This window comes from Podarcis gaigeae (genome assembly GCF_964106915.1).
Source record: "Podarcis gaigeae genome assembly, chromosome: 11".
NCBI lineage: Eukaryota > Metazoa > Chordata > Lepidosauria > Squamata > Lacertidae > Podarcis > Podarcis gaigeae.
In genome coordinates this window covers 64,665,058-64,687,005 of record NC_139687.1, presented here as the reverse complement: position 1 = coordinate 64,687,005, position 21,948 = coordinate 64,665,058, and the positions used below count along the sequence as shown (strand labels likewise).

The window sequence follows — 21,948 nt, the reverse complement described above, 5'->3', positions numbered from 1 at the left end:
TTCAAGCCATCCAATTTGCAGGAGGGAGTTCCATAGTTTGACTAGGCGCTGTGCAAAGACGTATTCCTCCTTGTGAGATTTGCTTTTTTTCTTTCGCTTAGGAAATGCAAGAGGAGCAGGAGAGACCAAGGCCGGGAGCATCGATAACCATCACGGATCTGCCGCCCAGCTGCTGTGAATCTGCCAAAGGCAGCAGGGTCCCTGCATCCCACTCTCTGCATCCCACAAAACATCCTTCCTATTTGCCCTCCCTCCGGCCAGCCGAAATGAAGGGCCTGCAGGTGGCATTCTGGAGAGCCCCCTCTCGCCCTGCCTGTGGCGCTCCAGTCCCCCTTTGGCCTTGGCTGCCATAGTCAGAGGCCGGGTGGCGCTTGGCCTCGGCCCCTGCAGATCTCCTCCCTCTCGCAGCTGCCCTTTGGCCGGCCAGCCTGCGCCCAACAGGCGAGAGCAAAGGCCACACTCCTGCCCAGCTGCGTCTCCTTGCCTCGAGCGGCAGGATGTGACCAGAGGCTGCCAGGACTGCCATGCCCCGCTCCCCATGGCCCCCAGGCGCCCCTGGGGCTCAAAGGGTCTGGTCTGCCTCTGTCTCCTGCTCTCCTCCATCCCGATCTGGTGCCTCCTGCTCCTGGCCGATGGTGCGCAGAAGCTGCTGGGGGCCTCCAGCCCTTTCTTGGCTGCCGGGCAGGAGCCCCCCCAGAGGACCCACTCTGGAGCCAGAAACGCAGCCCGCTCAGGGGTGGACTTTGGGCCCTTGTTCTCAGAAGCTGGCCGGGAGCCGCACTGTGAGCCTGGACAGCTGCTCTTAATCCTCGTGACGTCGGCCCCAGGAAACGTGGAATCCCGGCAGGTGATACGGAGGACCTGGGCTGCACAAGAGAAGCCCCAGCCTTACCCGTGGCAGGTCGTGTCCCTTTTTAAAAAACATTTTTTATTAGGAATTTAAACAAAACATATTATCTTAAAACATATCATCCTTAATTTCCCCCATTTTCCCTCCCCCCTCCCTCCCATAAAACAACCCCCCACCCTGCCCCCCGACTTCCCTCAGTTCCGATATGCATGTGTCAGAGTTGCCTCCAGGTCCCAGCTAGTCAGTAATAACGTATAAAAGTCTTTATTGAAGATTAGTTTCCATTTCCAAACCGCAGCGTGCAACTCTACGTCTTCGAACCTAGACCGGCGAAGCTCCATCTGAGTCTCCGCCTCCTAGACACCAGTTTAAGACTCTAGCCTTACTCCACCTCTTCCGTTGTTCTTTCCTCCTCTGGGTCCTTCTGCCCCCTGGGGTTTCCTCCTTTCTGGACTCTTCTGACGCTGACCCCCCTGAGTCTTGCCCTTCCTTCCGGCGGGCTTTAGGACCTGGCTCCCTATCCGGGCTACCTGCTGTGCCGCTCGCCTGTACATTTGAACTTGGCGCGCGCGCCCAGCCGGTAACCTCCTGACCGTTTCCCCGCTCTCCGATGTGGGCGTGGTCAAACCTGACTCATCTCCTCTCGCTGGTGGTGAGAACACTGGTCCCGATTCCTGGGACTCCCCCTCCCTACTGCGCTCTGGTGGGGAAGCTGGTCCTGATTTCCAACTGCTGCTCAGGGAGTCCCCGCTGGCCCCTTCCTTCTGGGGTTTCCCCCTTGGCACCCCCCTTGCCCTGGCCATCGGCGCTCCCTTCTGTGAATCTTCCGATTCGCTGGAGAGGCTCATGGAATCCCTCTGATCACTGTCACCACCTACGCTCCCTTCGGATTCCTCCCCCTCGCTCTCCATTTCCTCCCTCTCCTGTGCCTCTGCTCCTGAGCCCCTGACATCCATCCCCCCCTCGAAGCCCCCCCTTCCCCCCTCCCCCTCTTCAGGTGCGGGTTCTAGGTGCTCCAGTGTTGTGGGGGTGAGTGCAGGATACAGTTCGTCCCCCGTGGCGTGCAGCCAGCCTGATAAGTCCGGGAAGTCCTCCATGGTCTCGTCGACGGCAATCTCCTCCGCTTCCATCTCCTGGGCGGTGTGTTCGAACCCGGGATCTTCCCCCAACTCGCCCATGACCCCCTCTTCCCCTGTCGCCTGGGGTGATGCTGCGTGCAACGGCCCTCTCGGCAGTTCTCTGCACCACCCCACCTCAGGTTGATCCTCCCACCAATAGGAGCCCCCTGTGCCAAACCCCGAGAGCGATCCCTCTGGAGAGCTAGTCTCTAGCGTCGTGTCCTCAGCTGAAGAGAACCCCTGAAACGTGCTGGCTGAGAGTGTGGGTGTGAAAAGATATTCGTCGAAATAATCTGCCGGCATGGGCCTGTGTGGGAACAGTGCGTGGAACTCGTCTTTGAGGTAGTGCTCCTCCACGGCATAGTACGGTACCCAGCTGTTGGCGCTGGCTGGGGTACCTTCCCTGGCGAGGAGATATTCAACCCCCTCTTCCCCCCATCTCGAGTCCAAAATCTCCGTGACCTCGTTGAGCGGCTCCGCCCTCGGCGAGCCCCCCTTCGTGGGTGCGTCTCTGAGCGGGCTAGGAGCTGTCCCTGGCGCCTGGAACCTGTGAGGTGCTTTGTAGGGCGTGAGCACCGATCTATGAAAGACCGGGTGCATTCTGGATCCCTCCGGGAGTGTCAACCGGAAGGCCACTGGGTTGATCTGTGCCTCGACTTGGTAAGGGCCTAGCTGCTTGTGCCCGAGCTTCTTCTTAGCTAACGATCTGGCCAGCACTGCCTGGGCTGCCAACCAGACCCAGTCCCCCACCCGGATGTCCTCCCCAACTCCCCTGTGTCTGTCCGCTTGCATTTTGTACGCGTGTTTAGCTAGCTCTAACTGCCTCCGGAGCTGCTCCGGGGGGTGGGGCCTGCGCTCACTGCCACAGCATAAGAGGCCGGAGAGAGGCCTCCGGGACACGGCTGCTGCTGCTGCTGCTGCTGCTTGCGTGAGTGTGGGAAGACCGCTCCCTTTTTTGCCAACTCCATCCGGCCTAGGGGGCGGGGCCTGCGCTCACTGCCACAGCATAAGAGGCCTGAGCAGCTACCGGCAGCAATGGACACAATGGTTTTAAATGTTTTAATCGTTTTTAATTTGCAGCACTTTAAATGGTGGTTGTTGTTTTTTATAATATCCCCAGGGAGGGGAATCAGACACAGACAGAAATGTAACTACATGCTTTTATTCCTGTCTTTAGCAGTCATACAGTAAAAGATGTCTGCTCTCTTCAACAAACAGAGAGAGAAACTCCAAAAACTCCACCCACGTACATCCTGTACAGGTCATATGACACATCCTGAGCTCACATCCTGTGCTCAATAAGGAGAATGGACTGCCCCTTCGTTTTCATGGCAACAGTCACATACTTCCTGTTTGGCTTTCCAGCCACAAGCAGCAGACTGAGCTGCTAGAGCCTTTGCTTGCTGCAGCATTGCTGCTTTAGAATAACAATAACACCGGTTCTGAGAGATCCCTCTGATCACTGTCACCGCCTACGCTCCCTTCGGATTCCTCCCCCTCGCTCTCCATTTCCTCCCTCTCCTGTGCCTCTGCTCCTGAGCCCCTGACAGCATGTTACAAAATTGTATAAATCCTTAATTTGTCTAACTGGTTATTATCAATAAAAGGTTTGTGAGTGTTTATTCAAAACCTGCCAAGGAGTCCAGTTCACTTTGTTGCATCTTTAGATACTTTCTAAAGGGTTCCCATTCATCTTTAAAGTCACAGTAATCCTTGTCCTGTAGTTTATGTGCCAATTTTGCCAATTCTGCATAGTCCATCAGTTTCTCTTGCCAGGATTCTTTTGCCGAGATTTCCTCAGTCTTCCATCCTTGTGCTATTAAGACTCTCGCTGCCGTTGTCACATACATGAAGATATTTTTCAACTTCTTTGGCAGGTCGTGTTCCTGGTAGGCCGGGGCGCAGGTGAGGGGGCCTCCCGGCAGATCCAGCAAGAGCAGGAGGACTTTGGGGATGTCCTGGTGGGGAATTACCTGGACACCTATCGCAACCTCACCTTGAAGGTCCTGCATGGCGTCTGGTGGGCCCTCGGCCGCTGCCGGCCCAGCTACCTCCTCAAGACGGACGACGACTGCTTTGTCAACACCGAGCGGCTGCCGGAGTTCCTGGCCAGGCAAAACACCCTCCGGAGCGGCCTCTATGCAGGCTCCGTCTTTGCCCGGGAGAAGCGGAAAGTCATTCGGCATCCCTCCAGCAAGTGGTACGTGCCAAGGGAAGCCTATTCCCCAGAAGAATACCCGCCGTACGCCAGCGGCATTGGCTACGTCCTGTCCCTGGATGCAGCCGCGAGGATCCTGCGGGCGGCAGAGAGCGTCCCCCCCATCCCGGTGGAAGACGCCTACGTGGGCATCTTGGCTCAGCGGGCCGGGCTGCGGCCCAAGTCCAGCGCCCGCTTTGCCAAGCAGAATGTCAGGTGGCGAGTGTGCAACTTCCGCTACCTGATGGTGGTCCATAGCCTCAGTGCGCCAGAGCAGGAGCTGGCCACGCGGAGAATGCGGGAAGCCCGGCACGCCTGCAGAGACAGGCCGGAGGTCACCAGGTGGTGAGCTGGAGAAGGCAGCATTGGGGGGCAGGGGCCTTGCCCTCCTCCTGTGCCGAGTGCGGATCGCAGAAAGAGCCTAGCGCTGTCCTCCTCAGGCTCCTTCCCCAACACCAACCTCCTGCTAGAGAAAGCAAGTCCTGCTGGCATTTTTTGGCAGAAAAGTGGGATGTAAAGGAAACAAACAATATTCTGTAGGCCCAGCAGAACCTGGATGTGCCAAGGGCCTCTTGGCAAAAAAGGGAGCCCCAGAAAGAAACGAGGCTCCACCTTCAAGGCTGCCAGGCACCCCTGGCCCATCTGACCCAACACGGCCCACTCTGACCGGCAGCAGCTCGCCAACATCCCAGGCAGAGGGATGGCCTTGTCACTGGACTTGGACCTGGAGCGTCCCGTACCTGGAGGATGTGATCCAGCACTGGGTGCTTTCTTTGTGCCTGTTGCAGCAGCCGGGATGAGGACTGCGAAGCCTGCAGGAAACTCTGCATCAGCCAGCAAAACACCCTCCCCTCACACGTATAGTGGCACTTCAGGGAGCAGAGGGGGCGGCTGTTTTGCCAGGAGCCACTCAGGCACACGCACACCCGACCTATTTCAGGACAGCCTACCTCCGGGCATGTGAGAGAGGGACTGAGAGGCACTGAATAGCTGCGATTCCTGCATTTTAGCTGCGATTCCTGCATTTTAGCAGCAATTCTTGCATTGCAGAGGTCGTACTAAATGAGCCTTTGAGTCCTTTCCCAAACTACAATTTTGAGATTCTACAAACAGGCATTATTAACAACACATGCTAATCCTAACCCTAATCCTAATCAACAACTAATCCTAATATTACTCATTAGGATTACTAATTTCAACTAGAAACTCATCTCAGCTCCTCCTGGTATTTTATAGCCCAGTTGTGGTTTCTAATCAGTAAGGTGGTGCTTTCCAGGAGGAGACCCCCCCCCCCCATCTTGGAACAGTCAGCTCAGCTTGTTGCTGCTGCAAGCTGGAAATGAATGGGGCAAGATATTCCCTCCCCACACTGGGGGGCTGGGGGGCAAGCGCACACAGCCCTTGGCCCTTCAGTGCCACCAGAAAGACCCAGAGTCATGAGTCCTGGTGGACGGAGGGTTGCTTCCTCCTTTGGGGATGCTATCTGCCTTTTATTGCCTTCAAGGCGGGTAACTTTGCAGCAATAGCTTCTGTTCAGAAATGGTTCGGCTTCTCATGTGGAATAAGCCTGTGTCACACCACTTCAGACTGTAGGCAAAGGCTTGTAAAATTGAAGTAAAACCAATACAGTGGTACCTCGGGTTACAAACACTTGTACGTTATGTGTTTTCAGGTTGCGGACCATGGGAAACCCAGAAGTACCGGAAAGGGCTACTTCCAGGTTTCGCCGCTCATGCAGAAGCACCAAATTGCGTCATGCATGTGCGCAGATGCGGTGCTGCAGGTTACGAACGCTGCGGGTTGCGGATGTGCCTCCATCATGGATTATGTCCGCAACCCAAGGTTCCATTGTAAATAAATAAATCCCTGCACCTTGAAAGCTAGGATGTCAAGGAGAAGAGTAGACAAGCACATCCCTCCCAAACATGCCAGGATATTCTCAGCCCTCCATTTCTGAACACCGCTCTGCACAGGAAAGAGGCATAATACATTTCCTCATTTTTAAATTTTATTGAAAAAATAAAATTTTACAAAAGTCTGGAGGCTTTTCTGTAAGGTACAAACACTGACCTTGGCAAATGCCCCCCCCCCTCGGCACAGAGGGGCAAATGGAGTCCCTCGTGCTGCCCCTGCCCAACTCTGATGGAGTCTCAAAAACTTGGGCGAGAGAGGTGGCTCAGGGTGGGGCTGAGCCGTGAGGCCGGAAGCCGGTGGCAGGTAGCAGCCAAGCTTCTTCCTTGAGGAGGGGAGAGGCAGGTGGGGCCCCCGGGGAACAGGGCTGGGACGGGCCCCCGTGGAGAGGGGTGCAGATGCCGTACGGATCGGCCGAGTGCGCGTGGCTCTGGAGCAGCAACTCGTTCAGAGTCTCGCCCACCTGCACCAGGTTGTCCGAGATGACGTGCAGGTGGGAGACGGTGTCGCTGGCCAGGCTTTCCAGGAGGAGCTGCTGCTGCCGCGACGTGTGCAGGATCTGCACCAGGATCTGCTGCATGCTCTGCAGGAGGCTGACGATGCCGGGCCCTGCGAGGGGAGAGAGGAGGCGGGAGCAAGGGGGGAGGTCAGGGGGTCAGGGCAGAGACACCACCCAAGGGGGACCTCTCCAAAACTCCAGAGAGAACGGACACCTTTTCTGTAGATTTCAGAAGCAGATTTGGAAGCCTGGGGGGGTCCTATGCCATTTGTAAATGCGCATCAGGGAAGGCGAGCAAATTGCTTTATATGAATGCATTCTCTTCTCGGAAGAAACAGAAAGAAGAGGTTCTGAGCTGAGCATCTGCAGACATGGAAAGTAAATAAGGAACTGCAGCAGTTGTTTGCGGGGTCACTTGGGCCCCAGGCAGTTTGTGTACATGACTTTCTCATTTTTCTCATTCGCTCCAATAGGACCCCAAAATCTGTAAAAACGACAAACTTTTCCCTAGATGGGGCTGAAATGCCACATGTCAAATCACACCTTGCCACAGCCGAGGGATATTGGGAGAATGTGGAGTTGCAGAAGACGAAGACACAAGTGTTGTTCAGTGGTGTTGGGGTGCTTTCAAGCCCACCTGTTTTTGGAGCACTCAATCCAAAGAAGTGACGCTCACCTTGACTGTCTGGCCCAGAGGGCTGCCCATCGTCCGCTGCCGCCTGTTCCTCTCCCGCACTCTCAGGCGAGTCCTTCTCTGCAGTGCAGGCTGGCCAGTCCGGGCTCCCTGGCAAGGGCCTCAAGGAGGGGGAATCTGCAAGATTTGGCAAAGGGCTCATGATTCAACTCCTGCAGGCAACCCCCCTCCTCTCCTTAAGAGCTGAAGAAGAGCTTGCTGGGTCAGGCCAGGGGCCCATCTAGTCCAGCAACCAGCTGCCCCACTGGGAAACCCAGAATCAGGACCCAAGAATAAGAGTAACTCTCCCTCCTGTGGTTTCCAGCAAATGATACAGTGGTAAAGGTAAAGGTAAAGGTACCCCTGCCCGTACGGGCCAGTCTTGACAGACTCTGGGGTTGTGCGCCCATCTCACTCAAGAGGCCAGGGGCCAGCGCTGTCCGGAGACACTTCCGGGTCACGTGGCCAGCGTGACATCGCTGCTCTGGTGAGCCAGAGCCGCACACGGAAACGCCGTTTACCTTCCCGCTGGTAAGCGGTCCCTATTTATCTACTTGCACCCGGAGGTGCTTTCGAACTGCTAGGTTGGCAGGCGCTGGGACCGAGCAGCGGGAGCGCACCCCGCCGCAGGGATTCGAACCGCCGGCCTTTCGATCGGCAAGTCCTAGGCGCTGAGGCTTTAACCCACAGCGCCACCTGCGTCCCCAATACAGTGGTACCTTGGTTCTAAAACAACTTGGAACCCAAACACTGCAAACCTGGAAGTAAGTGTTCCAGTTTGTGAAATTTTTTTGGAAGTCGAACGTGCTCCGTTTTGAGTGTTATGCTGAGGTCTGTTTTTGCTATTTTGTGTTTTTGTGGCTCTTTTTGTGTGTGAGTGTGACTGTGTGGAACCCAGTTTAGCTTCTGATTGGTTGATTGTGTGAACTGCATTGTTTATTGCTTTCATTTTTTCAGTGTACATTGTTTATTGCTTTCATTTTGTGGATCAGTGGTCTCTTTAGGAAGTAAAATTCATGTTAAATTGCTGTTTGGGGAATTGTTTTTAAAAGTCTGAAACGGTTTAATCCATTTTGCATGACTTTCTATGGGAAAGCGCACCTTGGTTTTGGAACACTTTGGTTTTGGAACGGACTTCTGGAACGGATTCAGTTTGAGAACCAAGGTGCCACTGTATTCAGAAGCATTGCAGCCTCTGACCATGGAGGCAGAGCAGAACCAACACGGCTTAGTAGCCACGGATCTCCCTCTTCTCCTCCATGAGTTTGTCTCTTCCTCTTTTAAAACCACCCAGACTGGTGGCCGTCACTGCCTCTCCAACAGAGGAGCAGATTCTGCTGCCTTGGGAGAAGCCTTGGTGTGTTCTCCCCTCCCTCCTTTCAGCTACACACCTACCAGCAGCCTGACACGCAGAAGCTGAGCAAGTCAGCCGTCTCCCACCGCACGGATCCTGGGTTTGGCTGCCTGCCATCTCTTGTGGCAAGAACGGAGACGGCCTGGCCTCTGGATCGCCCCTGTCCTTGTGGGGAGGCAGCTTCCCTAGATCTGGAAGGGAAATGGACTCGTAAGGCAAATCACATAGAACAGCCATTGGCAACCTGGTGTCCTCCTATGTCCTCCCATTGGTTTGGACTACAATTCCCATCAGGCACAGCCTGCATGGCCATAGGATGCTGGCAGCAGCAGAGCTGTGCTGCCCAGAGCTGATGGGAGCTGTAGTCCAACACAGTGGACTACAGGTAACCAGGTAACCAAGCAAGACAGCAGTTGACAAGCACAGATGCGAGTAGCACATTTGATTAGGATGGGCACTCTGGGAATTTTAAAAAATGCATATTTCAATGAAGGAAGGGGGGAATGACAAGCAAACAAAGAAGGGCAAGGAAGAGGTAGAGGCAAAAGAACTTCAACAAGATTGGTCTACAAGGCCAAACAGGAGATTGTTCTTGCAGAGAAAAAGCCCCATGCCAAGCTGAGCAGAAGCAGGGCAGATCTGGGGGGCTGAGGGCGGGATAGCCATGCATGCCACAAAAGCAGCCCCTCATCCCCACTGATCTGTCTCCACCCAAGGTGGCAAGTGGTGCTTGGATGGAGGAAGAACCACATGACAGAGATAGATGCGAGCAGAAGAAAAAGGCTGGAATGGATCTGCCTTGCTGCTGGGCGCTGGTGCAGGTCACAGCTCCAGATCCATTCCAGCCTTTTTCTTCTGCTCGCGTCTCTCTCTCTCTCTCTGCCAGATTCTCTCGATCCCCATTTTTTAAAAAAGCATTAGGCCTGGGTACGTCCCCCACACCCCACATTCACCCCTGTGTTGCCAAGCCATTCCCCAGGACCCAGGCACTGGCATTCCCAGTTAGCTTCAGATGGGGCCAGTAAGTAGAGAAATTGTCATGGCTTGAGGCCACACAGCTCCATCCTTTGCAAATCCAGGGCATTTCTGGTCTTTCTCTTTAAAAAAAATTAATGAGTCCCTCCCTCATTCTTGTGGATAAAATGTTTGAACCTGTACAGGTAACAGCACCTGCTCAAACTGAGAGGGTTTGTTCCTTCCTGTTCCTGACTGAAAAATACCCCAGGGGGTGGGCAAGAGTAGGGAGGCCTCTGATGCTGCTCTCTCACCCCTCCTCTCCCACCACCTGCCTCTTTCTGCCACCGTACCTGTTCACGTCCCCCCAATCCTGGGTGGTGCAGAGGGGACCAGGGCTCCCCTGAAGCCCACCCCAAAGCTGGCTAGGGAAGGGGGGCAGGGGGGAGAGGAGGCTCCCTTACCTGGCAGTCGCCTCTCCCCAAAGACAGGTCTCCCCGCAGCTTCCCAGATCCTCTTCATGGTCTTGTAGTGGGGGGGTGCCTGTGGGGCGGGTCGCCCCCCAGCCTGCTGCCTCCGGGTCTCCCACTCGGAGTAGAAGGCCTGCTTAAGGGCCTTCCACTTGGAGCGGCACTGGGCCACGTTGCGGCTGTAGCCGGCCAGGGCCAGCCGGCGGGAGATTTCTCGCCAGAGAGCCTCGTTGGGGCGCGAGGTGGAGGCCATCAGCAGTGTCACCTGCCGGCAGCCTCCGATGAACGCCAGGAGGCAGGCGATCTCCTGCTGGGTCCAGGCACGGCCCCTGGGCATCATTCAAGGCGGCTCCGTGGGGTGGGCACCTGCAGGGAAGACGGAAGGAAGGGGCTCGCAGGACCAGGGCGGGCACCAGGAAGGAGCCAGGTGGGGCGGCAGTCCCAGGGTCAGCTGGAAGCCAGGGAGCTCTGCTGGGAGGGGGGGTTGCACCAGACTCCCCTTGGCTGCCGCCATCAGGCTCCCTCATGCAGGCAGTGATGAGGCCCCTGCAAGACCTCCTGCTTTGGGCCTCGGCTGCCCCTTGACCCCAGATAGCTCCCTCCTCTGGCAGCCTGCCTGCCTCCCTCTTCAGCATCCCTGAATGTGGCCCTGGACTCCCCCACCTCACAATTCCCAGTTTCCCAGCAGCAGGTCCTGCTCACTTGCTTCCCACTGGGGTGACAATACTGAGCCAGCCGGACCCAGACTCTGACTGGCCCTACGGCCATTTCCCACGTAGGGCCCCAGCTCAGAGGGTCTCTGCTGGCATCTCCAGGTGGGCTGGGAAGGTGCCCTGCCTGTAACCTGGGAGAGAGCCTCTGCCAGCCCGTGTCTATAATGCTCAGCTGCATGGCTCTGACTCAGCACAAGGCCAGCCTGGTATGCCCCTCCGTCTGGAGGGAAGGACATCTGTCTGGCATGCAGAAGGACGCGTTCTGAGCTGGAGGGACCATGCAGACGAATAAGCCCTGCCTAGCTGCATGGGGGAATCGCAGTTCATGGAGAGCGGCGCCGGCAATTGCGGAGGAGATTTCCCCCTGCGACTCTATCTAGGCTAGGCTTGGCGAAGGCAACCTAGGGCCACCGTCTCTGCCCACCCGACCCCCGGCCAGGCCTCCTTGCGCCACTTCTTGGTCCCCGAAGGGACTGAAGGCCCCAGGCCGCTTCCGGCAGCCCTTTGTTTTTCCAGAGGGCGCAGCAGCTGGCGGGCGCCCCTCTGCACATGCTCAGAGGCCCTGTCTTCTGCCGCGAGCGTGGCGCCGGGGCAGGACCATGACTCCCGGGCTCTGCCCGCCCGCCCGCCCGCCCGTCCTCCTTCCCTGCCGGGGCTGCAGCTGAGCTGCCCGGCCAAGCGCAAGGCGCGCGCCCGGCGGGGAAGGGAGCGCGAGCGTGCCCGCCTCTCCCGGCTCCGGCTCGCCTTACCTGCCGCTGCGCTCGGGGTCCGGCTGGCCAGCGGCGGCTCCGCGGATGCCCGGCCGCGCCCGGTCCCTCGCCCGCCCGCCCGCCGGCAGCTGCCCCCGCCCGCGGCGACGAGGCTCGGGGCTCCGCATGGCCGGGCCGGGCGAGGCTGCGCAGGACCAGGGCGCGCGCGGGGGCGGAGATGGCAGCGGCAGCAACGACGACCCCGCCCGGCCTGTCGGGGGGCTGCACCCGCCGCGCCTCTGCCAGCAAGCAAGCGCGACGGGACCCTTGGCAGGGGAACCCCTTGGGGTGCAGCATGGGGACCCCCTGGCTGCGCCCCGGAAGCCTCCCTCCTCTCCCAGCTGCGCAACGCGGCCGCCCTGGCTGGACCCCAACCCTCTCCACCGACTCCTCGGCTTCTGGCTGGACCCCAAGCCTGAGGGAAGAAGCCCTTTTCCTCCCATGCCAGCCTACCTGGACCCGGAGGCAGCCCTGCCCGCGCCCCCTCCCAGGGAAGCTGGGAGAGGGTCCTTCTCCGCGCAGCGCAGCGTCAAACTGCGGAACTCGCCCCCTCGGGAGACAGCGATGGCCGCCCACCTGGACCGGGGCATCCCTGGAGGAGGCGGCCGGCTTGGGCTGCAGCCACAATGGCCGGGCTTGGCCTCCCGGGCCAGAGACAGCCGCGCGTCTGAAGGGCAGTGGCTGGGAAGCGGGGGGGGGGCTCTTGCTCTGGGGCGCTGCTTGGGGACTTCCCTCGGGGGCATTAGAGAACTGGGCAAAAACAAACAGAAGAGGAGGTTAAGGGGTGATATGATAGCCATGTTCAAATATATAAAAGGATGTCACATAGAGGAGGGAGAAAGGTTGTTTTCTGCTGCTCCAGAGAAGCGGACACGGAGCAATGGTTCCAAACTACAAGAAAGAAGATTCCACCTAAACATTAGGAAGAACTTCCTGACAGTAAGAGCTGTTTGACAGTGGAATTTGCTGCCAAGGAGTGTGGTGGAGTCTCCTTCTTTGGAGGTCTTTAAGCAGAGGCTTGACAACCATATGTCAGGAGTGCTCTGATGGTGTTTCCTGCTTGGCAGGGGGTTGGACTCAATGGCCCTTGGGGTCTCTTCCAACTCTATGATTCTATAATTCTAGGACAGGACAGGAGGCTGGACTAGAGGGCCCCTGGCCTGATCCAGCTGCAGACTCGTTGTCAGGGTGGCAAGAAGGGAGAGGGCCTTTGCGGCTGCCTTGCTCCCTGCTGCCCACCTGGCACCTGCTCTGCCAAGGCTCCAGGGTGGGTTGAACCAAAGGCAGACTGTTCCAGAAGCTCTGCAAACACCATCTTGGTAGTCCAGATAGCCCACAATTAACTGGTAGTGGTTGCAGCAATCAGCTCATCTGTATTGATATTTATTTGCCTTGATATTCTTTGTTTCTAATATTCTGTGGGGAGCCCCCCAGAGTGGCTGGGGAAACCCAGCCAGATGGGCAGGGGTATAAATAATAAATATTATTATTATTATTATTAGCTGCCTTATCTCTGAGCTTGGGGTGCTGGGCTCTGAGTCCAGAAAGAGGAGCTACCTGTAGGATTGGGCTATTTGGCACCTATGCCCTCATCTGGTCAGGTGGGGCGAGGGGAAGTCCTGGCCAAAGCGATGTCTGCTGCTTCGTGTCTAATGAATACCTGCACATTGATTTGGGTGTGGACAAGCCGCCTCCTGGCTTCTGTCTTGTTACCGGAAAAATCTGAGGGCTCCCTTGGACAAAAAGTAAAGACACCAACCAGGGTAAATTGAAGCAAATCAGCAGCCTGTAGGCTTGGTCTTTATTGAAGAAAGACTGTCGCGACAGGGTGCTCCCCTCACTTGCAGGTGAGAGAAAAGACACAGAAAAGTGGTGTGCAAGACCTTATAAAAACTTTTGAAATTCCCCTCCTCCAGGTCTAGCCCACCCCCAGAAACATCATGCATACATTACAGAAAGGAGGGGTTGAGGGAGGAGTTGTGGTGGTAACCTGAGTGTCCTGTCACCTGGCTGATTCCCTTCTCCCCCCCCCCCATGAGTCATTTTCAGAAGACAAAAGGTAGTCGCAGTTTCCTGCCCCCTGAGGGAAGATCTGATCATTGTCCTTTGTTCCAGTCCATGCTGAATCCACTCCCATATGGAAGTTCTTTGTGATCTTGATTGTCTTTTGTCTAGGACCATCAGGGTTGGCATAGCAACGGGCAGGGCTCCTGTGGATGTGCTGGGATGATGAAGGGATTATGGTGCCCTGTATCAAACCTTCCCCATTTTGTAGTCCTTCCTTCATGGAGTAAAATAAAAGTGGAACAGTGCAAATCCGATGTATGGTTGATTTTCTATGAATTTATAACAGAAGCGTAGCGTATGTAGTGTGTGAGTGTGAGTGTGTGTGAAGTTTGTACAAACTGAATGATGGGGGGGGGGGGTTCCTGCTACAGTCTCCGTCCTGCATCTGTAAAGCCTGGGTGACCCGGCTGATTTGCTGCAGGTCTGCACCTGTCTCGAATAAAGCACTAGAACTGATCACGCCAATGTTTCCACATCCTTTTTTGGTATCCCTGCACCCAGCCACTCCCATGAGTCCTCCTTTGGGTCTGCAGTTCAGAACACCGGAACTGGCGAAACCCCTTTGGGATGTTGTTGCTCTTGTTCTTGGGCCTGGGGTCAGTGTGGGGGTTCTTTAGCAAGGACCCTGTCATGGTCGCCACGTGTGGGGGGCTGGTTTCAGCTGAACCCCATCCCAAAGCAGAAGCTGTGCATTAAGAGGCGCACGCCTGTGGAGCGCATCAGAGACACAGGCCTCCTCAGACCCCAGAACCATATCTGGTGCCAGCACACGCCTTCATTCCAGCCATTACTCTTGTCGAACCAGAGCGATTCCAGCTAAATAGTGACATCCTCCTTGCACTGCAACGCTCCACGGATGAACTGGATCCCAGAGGCACCCACAGATCAGGTGGTCATCCATAGCACAATGCAGCAATATAACAATTAGAGCACTGCCCCTCCCCAAATGGGAGGGGGTCCCGACTTACAATATCACAGCTGGCACACTCAGTGAAAGTGCAGCTAGCAAAGGTTGCAGAGCAGAAAGCAGCCCTCCTTTCCGGAGGAAGCACCTTCAGGGCATGTGAAAAAGGAGTCCTCCAGCAAGCTTCCTGTTTCCAAAGATGCAAAGTTGGGGGCAGGCAGGGGAGGATCAGCACTTATCCTAGGGTTACCAGATGTCCCCGTTTCTCAGGGACTGCCCCCAAATTCCATCCCCAGAATGTCCCTGGATTTCATTTAATGTCCCCAGGAAAAGCAGCAGCAACAGTCTCAGGAGCCCACCTTCCCTGACTCCAACAACTATCAGAGCCTGCGTGCAAGCAGGAGGGGGCAGGGATCTCTCAGTTAGGCAACGGGAAGCCTCCCTTCCCAGCTGAGGGATACCCGCCCCCTCCTGATGCACGCAAGTAGAAATGGGATTGGGGCTGCTCCGATGGGAAGGGAGGCATCGCGTTGCCTGAGCCTCTCCGCCACCGCCACTCTCGGCCCTCCTTCTCCGCCTTCCATGCCTGACCCACCGCGCACCACTGCCCCACCACCACAGAACCAAAACCCCAGGGGCTGCCCAGGCTCAGGGAGAAAGGAGATGGAAGCCTCGGAGGAAGGGGAAACGTGGCGGTTGAGGTCAAGGCAGCGGCCGCCCCTCTGCCACCGCCATCGCTGCAGCATCAACGTCCGAAACGCGTCGTATTTATTTATTTATTTATTTAGTTAGTTAGTTAAAGTTCCCCAGATTCATTGAAAAAAATCTGGTAACCTTAGCTTATCTGCCATGCAGTTTTTGCACTCAGGATCTCTCCACCCATTGGCATCCCACTGTCTTCCCCTGCAGGTGGGGTTGGGGGATGTTTTGATCCTGGGGGTGGTGTCTGAAGGCGAAAGAGGCAACCACCTTTCTGAAACAAAGCGCTGGCTCTAGACTTGATGGACCTCCAGTGAAGGTGAATGTGGGAAGGTTCAGGACAGACAAGAGAAGGACCGTCTTCACGCAGCGCAGTTAAAGTGTGGAAGCCCCAGGAGGCAGAGATGGCTACCAAACTGGGCGGCTAAAAGCGGATGAGAGGAATCCCTGGAGGGGGAGAGGGCTCTGTCCATGGATCCTGGCCACAGTGGTCACAGCTGGGGGCAGCAGCGCTTCCAAATCCCAGTTGCTGGAAGCCATAGGAAGGGGATATTCTCTGGTGCTCAAATCCTGCTTGTGGGTTTCCCATAGGAGACATCTGGATGGCCACGGGGGGGGGGCAGGATGCTGGCCAGGATGGGACGTTGGCCTGATCCAGCTGCAGGCTCTTCTTATTTTCAGATTTGTTTTGGCAGCAGCTGCCTGGGAGCCACATCTGCATTGCGTTGGGCTCCAGGATGGAAGAAGGGGGGGCAGGAAAGAGAGAAAGGGAAAAAGGGAAGGAAAACAGACACCTGAGGGGGGGAGGTTAACACATTTCCATTCCCTAATGCTTGCAGGGACTATATGTCAGAGGGGGGGCAGCATCCATTCCATAAGGAGTCAAGCCTTTGATGGGGGATGGACTGCAGGCATAACCATTTTGATTATTTTAAAAAATCATGCCACATGTTGCCTTCAATTTTTTAAGTTCCTTTTGTTAAGAGAGAAATCTGAGGGCTCCCTTGGACAAAAAACAAGGACAGCAGCCAGGAATCCCAGAGCAAAACAGCAGCCAGGAGGCTTGGTCTTGATTGAAGACTGTCGCCACAGGACTCCCACCTGCCGCCAGGTGGAACAAGATGGAAGCCCTGAAGGAAAGAAGACCCCAACTTTTATTAGCTGTGCATCCCCATGTTACACCCCCCAAAAACTACATCACTCATACATCATGAAAGGGGAGGTCTGGTGGCCGTAATCTGAGCATCCTGGACCCTGCCCCATGGTTCCCCTTGCCCTCCACCAAACACCCATCAAGTGGAACAAAAGAGATCTTTACATTTCCCTCTTTCCCAGCCAAGTTCATCACACCCTAATAAGTTGAATTAATTATAATACCTTATAGCTACTATCATAGGAAACATAGAATATCAGAATTGGAAGGGACCCCAAGAATCATGTAGTCCAGCCCCTACATTGCAGGAATCGCACCTAAAGCACCCCTGACCGATGCCCAGGGCTTGAAATCTCGCTCTGTACAAAAACACCACCACCAAATGCAACCAACTGGGGAAGGAAGCAGCTGAGAAAGAGGAAGCCTCACGTTCTCTGCAACGCTCTGCTGCTCCGCTGTGCACCGGGGGGGGGGGGGCATGCATCTGCCTTGGGTCCCTTGACAGGCTTGCATGAGACTTGGACTTTGCATGCCAAATAGACGAGACACCATGCGCTGTAGGAAGTCATGCTTGTGGTTGGTTGACGGACCCTGTCAGATTTCAGTTTCTTTCGCTTACCATCAATTTCATCTCTTCTGAAGACAGCCCAGGAGATCCCAGCCAGCCAGGCCTCTCCCTTTGCCATCAGTTAAGGCACAGCAGGGCCTCCCCCCACCCCTGGATGGCACAGGATGTGACCTACGCTGACCTGCGGTTCGTGAAGACCCCTCCGGAGAGGAGCCAGGAGAAAGGCACATGGAGCCAAGTGGACCAGATCCGGATGCCCCCCTCCATGACTGACCCCTCGGCTCCTCTTCCAGACCCCGGAGAGGGAGAGCTGACCTATGAGAACGTCCAGGAACCCCCCTGCCAGGGGGAGAGGAATCCCACTGCCACAGAGCGAACAAAAGGTGAGTGCCGACCAGGTCTTAACCCACCTGGATCCTCCACCTGCCATGAGGAGGAGGAGGAGGAGGAGGATGATTTGGGGGCATTTGGGCCCATTACTTGTCTCTGCAGAGGAGGGGCCAGTCTGTTCCTTCCCCACAAATGAGACTGGCCAGGATTGCAGCAGAGAAGCTTGGGCCTGACAGGGAACTGGGGGCTGCCTTCAGCTCCCTGTCTCCGCACAGCCCTCCCTCCAGGATCAGGCTTCCTTTGAGGGTTGACCCCATCCCACAGGAACCCCAAACTGACCCCACTGAGTTTCTCTTCCAGAGTCGGACCATTGGACCTGGCACGCAATCCTGGCATTGTTGGCCGCCTGCCTCTTCCTTCTCACCGCCGCCATAGGACTGGGGGTCCGATGTGAGTAGCGGGTGCCCCCTGCCCAAGCCCATTGAGCTGATCAGTGAAGGAGGGGGGAGAGCACCCTTGGGTGTTGCAGGCATTTGATGCAGAGCTTTCCCTGGAGCCTGGGCTCAGAGACAGAGAGCCTGGCACCCTCCAGGCAGAGGGCCTTCTCAGTGGTGGCACCTGCCCTGTGGAACGCCCTCCCATCAGATATCAAGGAAATAAACAACTATCTGACTTTAGCAAGACATCTGAAGGCAGCCCTCTTTAGGGAAGCTTTTAATGTTTGATGTTTCATTGTGCTTCTAATATTTTGTTGGGAGCTACCCAGATGGGCAGGGTGTAAATAAAATATTATTATTATTATTATTATTATTATTATTATTATTATTATTGACTCCAGTTGCCATCAGGCCTGGGCAGCATGGCCAGTGGTCAGGGTCAAGGGGAGCTGGAGCCCCACAACATCAGGAGTGCACCTTATCGTCTCCCCTGATGTAGGAAACGTTTGTACAATACGTAAGACATGCATAGCCTGTGTTTGCATATCTCTCAGCAGCCGTTCCATTGGGCTAAGGCTGCCTGTGGTCCCCCCATCCAACAGAGGCTGGCTCCTCTCTGCCACTCTACCTGCCTGGCACCTGAAAGTCCCTCCTCCCCCTCCTCTCATGTCGCCCCTGCTTGTGCTCTGCAGACTGGCAGGTCTCACGGCAGCTGCAGCAGGCGACTGAAGATGGCAGTGCCCTGGAACGGAGAATGGGCTCCCAGGAGGGCAGCCTGGCCCAGACCCAGGCCCAGCTGGAAGAGGCCCAGGAGGGGCTCCACTCCACCAACGGGACCCTTTGGAACTGCCTGGCTGCTGGGAACAGGACGCAGGAGCAGCTGAGACAAGCCAACCAGAGCCTGATGCTCACGCAGAAGGAGAAGGAGAAGCTGCAACAGCAGCTGGACCAGACCATGAAGAGTATAGAGGACACCAAATCTTGCCAAAACATTGGTATGCCTGTTGCACTCTGCTCAGGAGGCTGGCAATGTTGAATGCTGAATGCTGTATTGTGTTTTTAATATTGGATTGGGAGTTGCCCAGAGTGGCTGGGGAAACCCAGCCAGATGGGCGGGGTATAAATAATAATAATAATAATAATAATAATAATAATAATAATAATAATAATAATTAGGGTTAGGGTTCAAATCCCCCAACGGGGTGAGCTCCCATTGTTTTGTCCCAGCTCCTGCCAACCTAGCAGTTCAAATGCACCCCAGTGCAAGTAGATAAATCGGTACCACTGTGGTGGGAAGGTAAATGGCATTTCCATGCGCTCTGGTTTCCATCATGGTGTTCTGTTGCAACAGAAGTGGTTTAGTCATGGTGGCCACATGACCCAGAAAGCTGTCTGTGGTCAAACGTTGGCTCCCTCGGCCTGAGAAGCAGGATGATTTGATTCAACACCATAGTGGCCTTTGACTGGACCTCACCGTCCAGGGGTCTTTTACCTTTTACCTGTCCCCATAGCCCATCCTGTGTGGACATGATTCACGTCATCCACACAGGTGGAAAGAATGTGGCAACAGGGCAACTTTCCGTGTGTGCATCTGCCTGCACTCGGGTCCATCCTATCTGTCTCTGCTCAGCGGCTGATATGGTCAGCCACGCGGTCTGAACTGGGCCCAACACAAATGCTTTTCGGAGGGTCCTTGTCTCTGGATTGGCAACATACACCCCCTCTCCCTCATAGACTCTCAGCCCATAGACGGGGACAGATCTGGGTCCCACTGGAGTGGGTCCACCCTAAGCCGGCCTGAGACCACGTGGCTTTCATCTCAATGCCTTCCCTCGACCTTCTCTTGTCTTCCTTAGGCTGCTGTCCCCGTGGATGGAATCTCTTCAGGTGGAAATGCCTGTGGATTTCAGAGGAAATGAAGACTTGGGAGGAAAGCAGGAAAGCCTGTGAGGCCATGTCATCTCAGCTTCTTGTTTTAAAGCCCTGGAGTGAAAAACAGCTATGGGGTGCCACATTCATTGATAAGGTAATACCTTTGGGGTGCAAATGCCTCAGACTTTAAGGAAGGGGGCTGCTGGTTCTGGGGAGTCAAGCCCAGAGTCTAGCAGATCATGAAGAAATATCCACCAGGACAGATAACCCCTTGATTTCTCAGTGCACTTGCCAAAGAAACACCATAGAACTGGTGGGGATTCAGTGGGTCACTCTAGCCCCATATGTAGATTGTGAAGGAGAATGTGTGCAGGATCTGCTCCTGAAGAAGCTGTGAGCATTTTTGCTCCATATACATAACCTCCAGTGGGCCATTCCTTGCTGAATTTTGTGTGTTCTCGACCCACAAGAAGCCCAGGATGGTGTAGATGTCATACTTTTAAACCTCTGGGGGAAGGGGAGGTATATATTTGAGAGACTTTGTATACTGACCAGGGAATGTTTTGTCATGAGTTCAGGAGTGCTAGACTCCTCTAACTTCAGAGAAAGTCAGAGAGGCCAAGCTGGATGGAATCCAAGGCAGCTGTGGTGAGAAACAAGACACTTTGGGGGTGTTGATGCTATGAACCCCTCCATCACAGGCTCCGGTTGCATAAATGTGCACTGCAAATAGACCATATGTCATAAAGACACCACAGTCTCCTCTGTGCCTCATTTCCAAAAGGAGACACAAAGCCCGGGTGAGCGCCTGAAACCCTTGGGATCTCACACCGCTCAGAGATTGGGGCTCAGAGATGCAACAGTAGACCTTGGCTGGAGATAAGATCAGCCAACTCTCCAGTCCCAGACACAGACACAGAGCTGGGAAGGGGTGTTGTGGAGGATTCTGAGACGGGTTTCCTGTGGACTATTAGTAACTGTATTGGTTCTGCATATATGAGCCTCTTAAAAAGGGAGGAAAGAGAGATCCATTGGGAAGGAGATCTTTCCCTGTTAATATTCTTTCTCCTAGAGTGATCAATACTGGATTGGACTTAAAACAAGCTGGGGCTCCTTGAAAAGCTTTTGGAAATGGGTTGATGGTTCGGACTTTGGACGGTAAGTGGAAGAGAGACTGTCCCTTTGCTACCCATCAAGTCAGATTTGCTTGGGCTGAACAGAGCAGAGTTCCTCCCGTCAGCCCCCCCCCTCCCACATCTGCAGCCTGCAGCCTTTCCCCTTCTTTTAGGGCTCCTCCCCACAGAAACACACTCTTTGCCAATGGAAACAATTCTGCAGAAAACCCAGGCTGACATTTGCTCACTGGGCAAAACTGGGCTTTCTGTGGAATTGTTTCCATTGGTATCCCAGGAGAAACTGAAACATTTCTGAGGTTTTCTGGAAAGTCTTATTTTCCCCCCAAAAGTGTGTCCAGCCTACCTATTCAGAACACAACCTTTCCAGGACAATAATTTGGGAGCGAAGCAATAATTCAGATACGAAATCAGTCCAAGTGACCCTGAAGGCTCTGCTCTGCCTCCACAGTCTCTGAATGCCAGGGGCTGGAACCATATGAGGGGAGCCTTGCTTTGGAGCGTCCCGTTGGGGGCGTCCGATGGGCCACTGTGAGACCAGGAAGCTGGGCTAGATTTGCCCCCCTCCCTTGCCCTGATCTGGTATGTAAATTGGGCAGTGTGTGTGAGAGTGGATCTGGCTGAAGGACCGGATTAGGCCAAATTTGACTGATGCCCACCCTCCACCCACCTGCTGATGTCACAGTGACCTCAGGTGAGCTTTTTGGAGCTGTACTTCCATCATCCTCAGTCAGCATGGATGATGGACAGGGTTGGTGGGAGAGCTGAAGTCCAGAAACTCAGATAACGATGAATGCTGAAGAGGGATTGGGGCTCTTTGCCTTGACTGTCATCTTTGTCTTTCTAGAGCTGAAAGTATTGGGACTTGTAGCGGTTCTAGTGGCAACTGCCTTCAAATGAGCAACAGAGCCCTGCAATGGTGTCACTGTTCAACAAAAAGAAGATACATCTGTGAGAAGAACGCTCAATAACCACAGCCAGTGTGAGCTCAGTAGGGCCAAAATATGTCCAAAGACCCCCGACAGGCAAGGCCTTCTCCTTTTCCCAGCAATGAACCCCCTTCCTGCCCTCAGGCCTAACTTTTCTATTACAGTTACAGATAGGTAGCCGTGTTGGTCTGCCATAGTCAAAACAAAATAATTTTTTTTTCCTTCCCGTAGCACCTTAAAGACCAACTAAGTTAGTTCTTGGTATGAGCTTTCGTGTGCATGCACACTTGGTATCTGAAGAAGTGTGCATGCACACGAAAGCTCATACCAAGAACTAACTTAGTTGGTCTTTAAGGTGCTACAGGAAG

The 21,948-nt window shown here is 55.0% G+C and overlaps 3 protein-coding genes across 3 annotated transcripts; 2 read left to right on the top strand and 1 right to left on the bottom strand.

Moving 5' to 3' along the window:
* Positions 1-538: 538 nt before the first annotated feature.
* Positions 539-6,203, top strand: LOC310827147 (beta-1,3-galactosyltransferase 5-like; the record flags this gene model as incomplete). Its single annotated transcript, XM_083702911.1, has 2 exons — positions 539-901; positions 3,846-6,203. 2 exons carry the CDS (start codon positions 539-541, stop codon positions 4,512-4,514), a joined length of 1,032 nt encoding a protein of 343 aa, XP_083559037.1. The 3' UTR covers positions 4,515-6,203.
* Positions 6,156-11,434, bottom strand: LOC310827638 (uncharacterized protein). The gene is made up of 4 exons (XM_083703797.1): positions 10,021-11,434; positions 8,482-8,793; positions 7,252-7,386; positions 6,156-6,685 (listed from the first exon to the last, which is right to left on the bottom strand). The coding sequence occupies exons 1-4, from the start codon at positions 10,364-10,366 to the stop codon at positions 6,342-6,344; spliced, it is 1,137 nt and encodes a 378-aa protein (XP_083559923.1). The 5' UTR covers positions 10,367-11,434; the 3' UTR covers positions 6,156-6,341.
* Positions 11,435-16,802: 5,368 nt separating this feature from the next.
* On the top strand, positions 16,803-21,737 carry LOC310827152 (B-cell differentiation antigen CD72-like). Its single transcript, XM_083702920.1, has 6 exons — positions 16,803-17,262; positions 17,570-17,659; positions 18,339-18,641; positions 19,503-19,672; positions 20,591-20,676; positions 21,499-21,737. Exons 1-6 carry the CDS (start codon positions 17,034-17,036, stop codon positions 21,620-21,622), a joined length of 1,002 nt encoding a protein of 333 aa, XP_083559046.1. The 5' UTR covers positions 16,803-17,033; the 3' UTR covers positions 21,623-21,737.
* Positions 21,738-21,948: the final 211 nt, after the last annotated feature.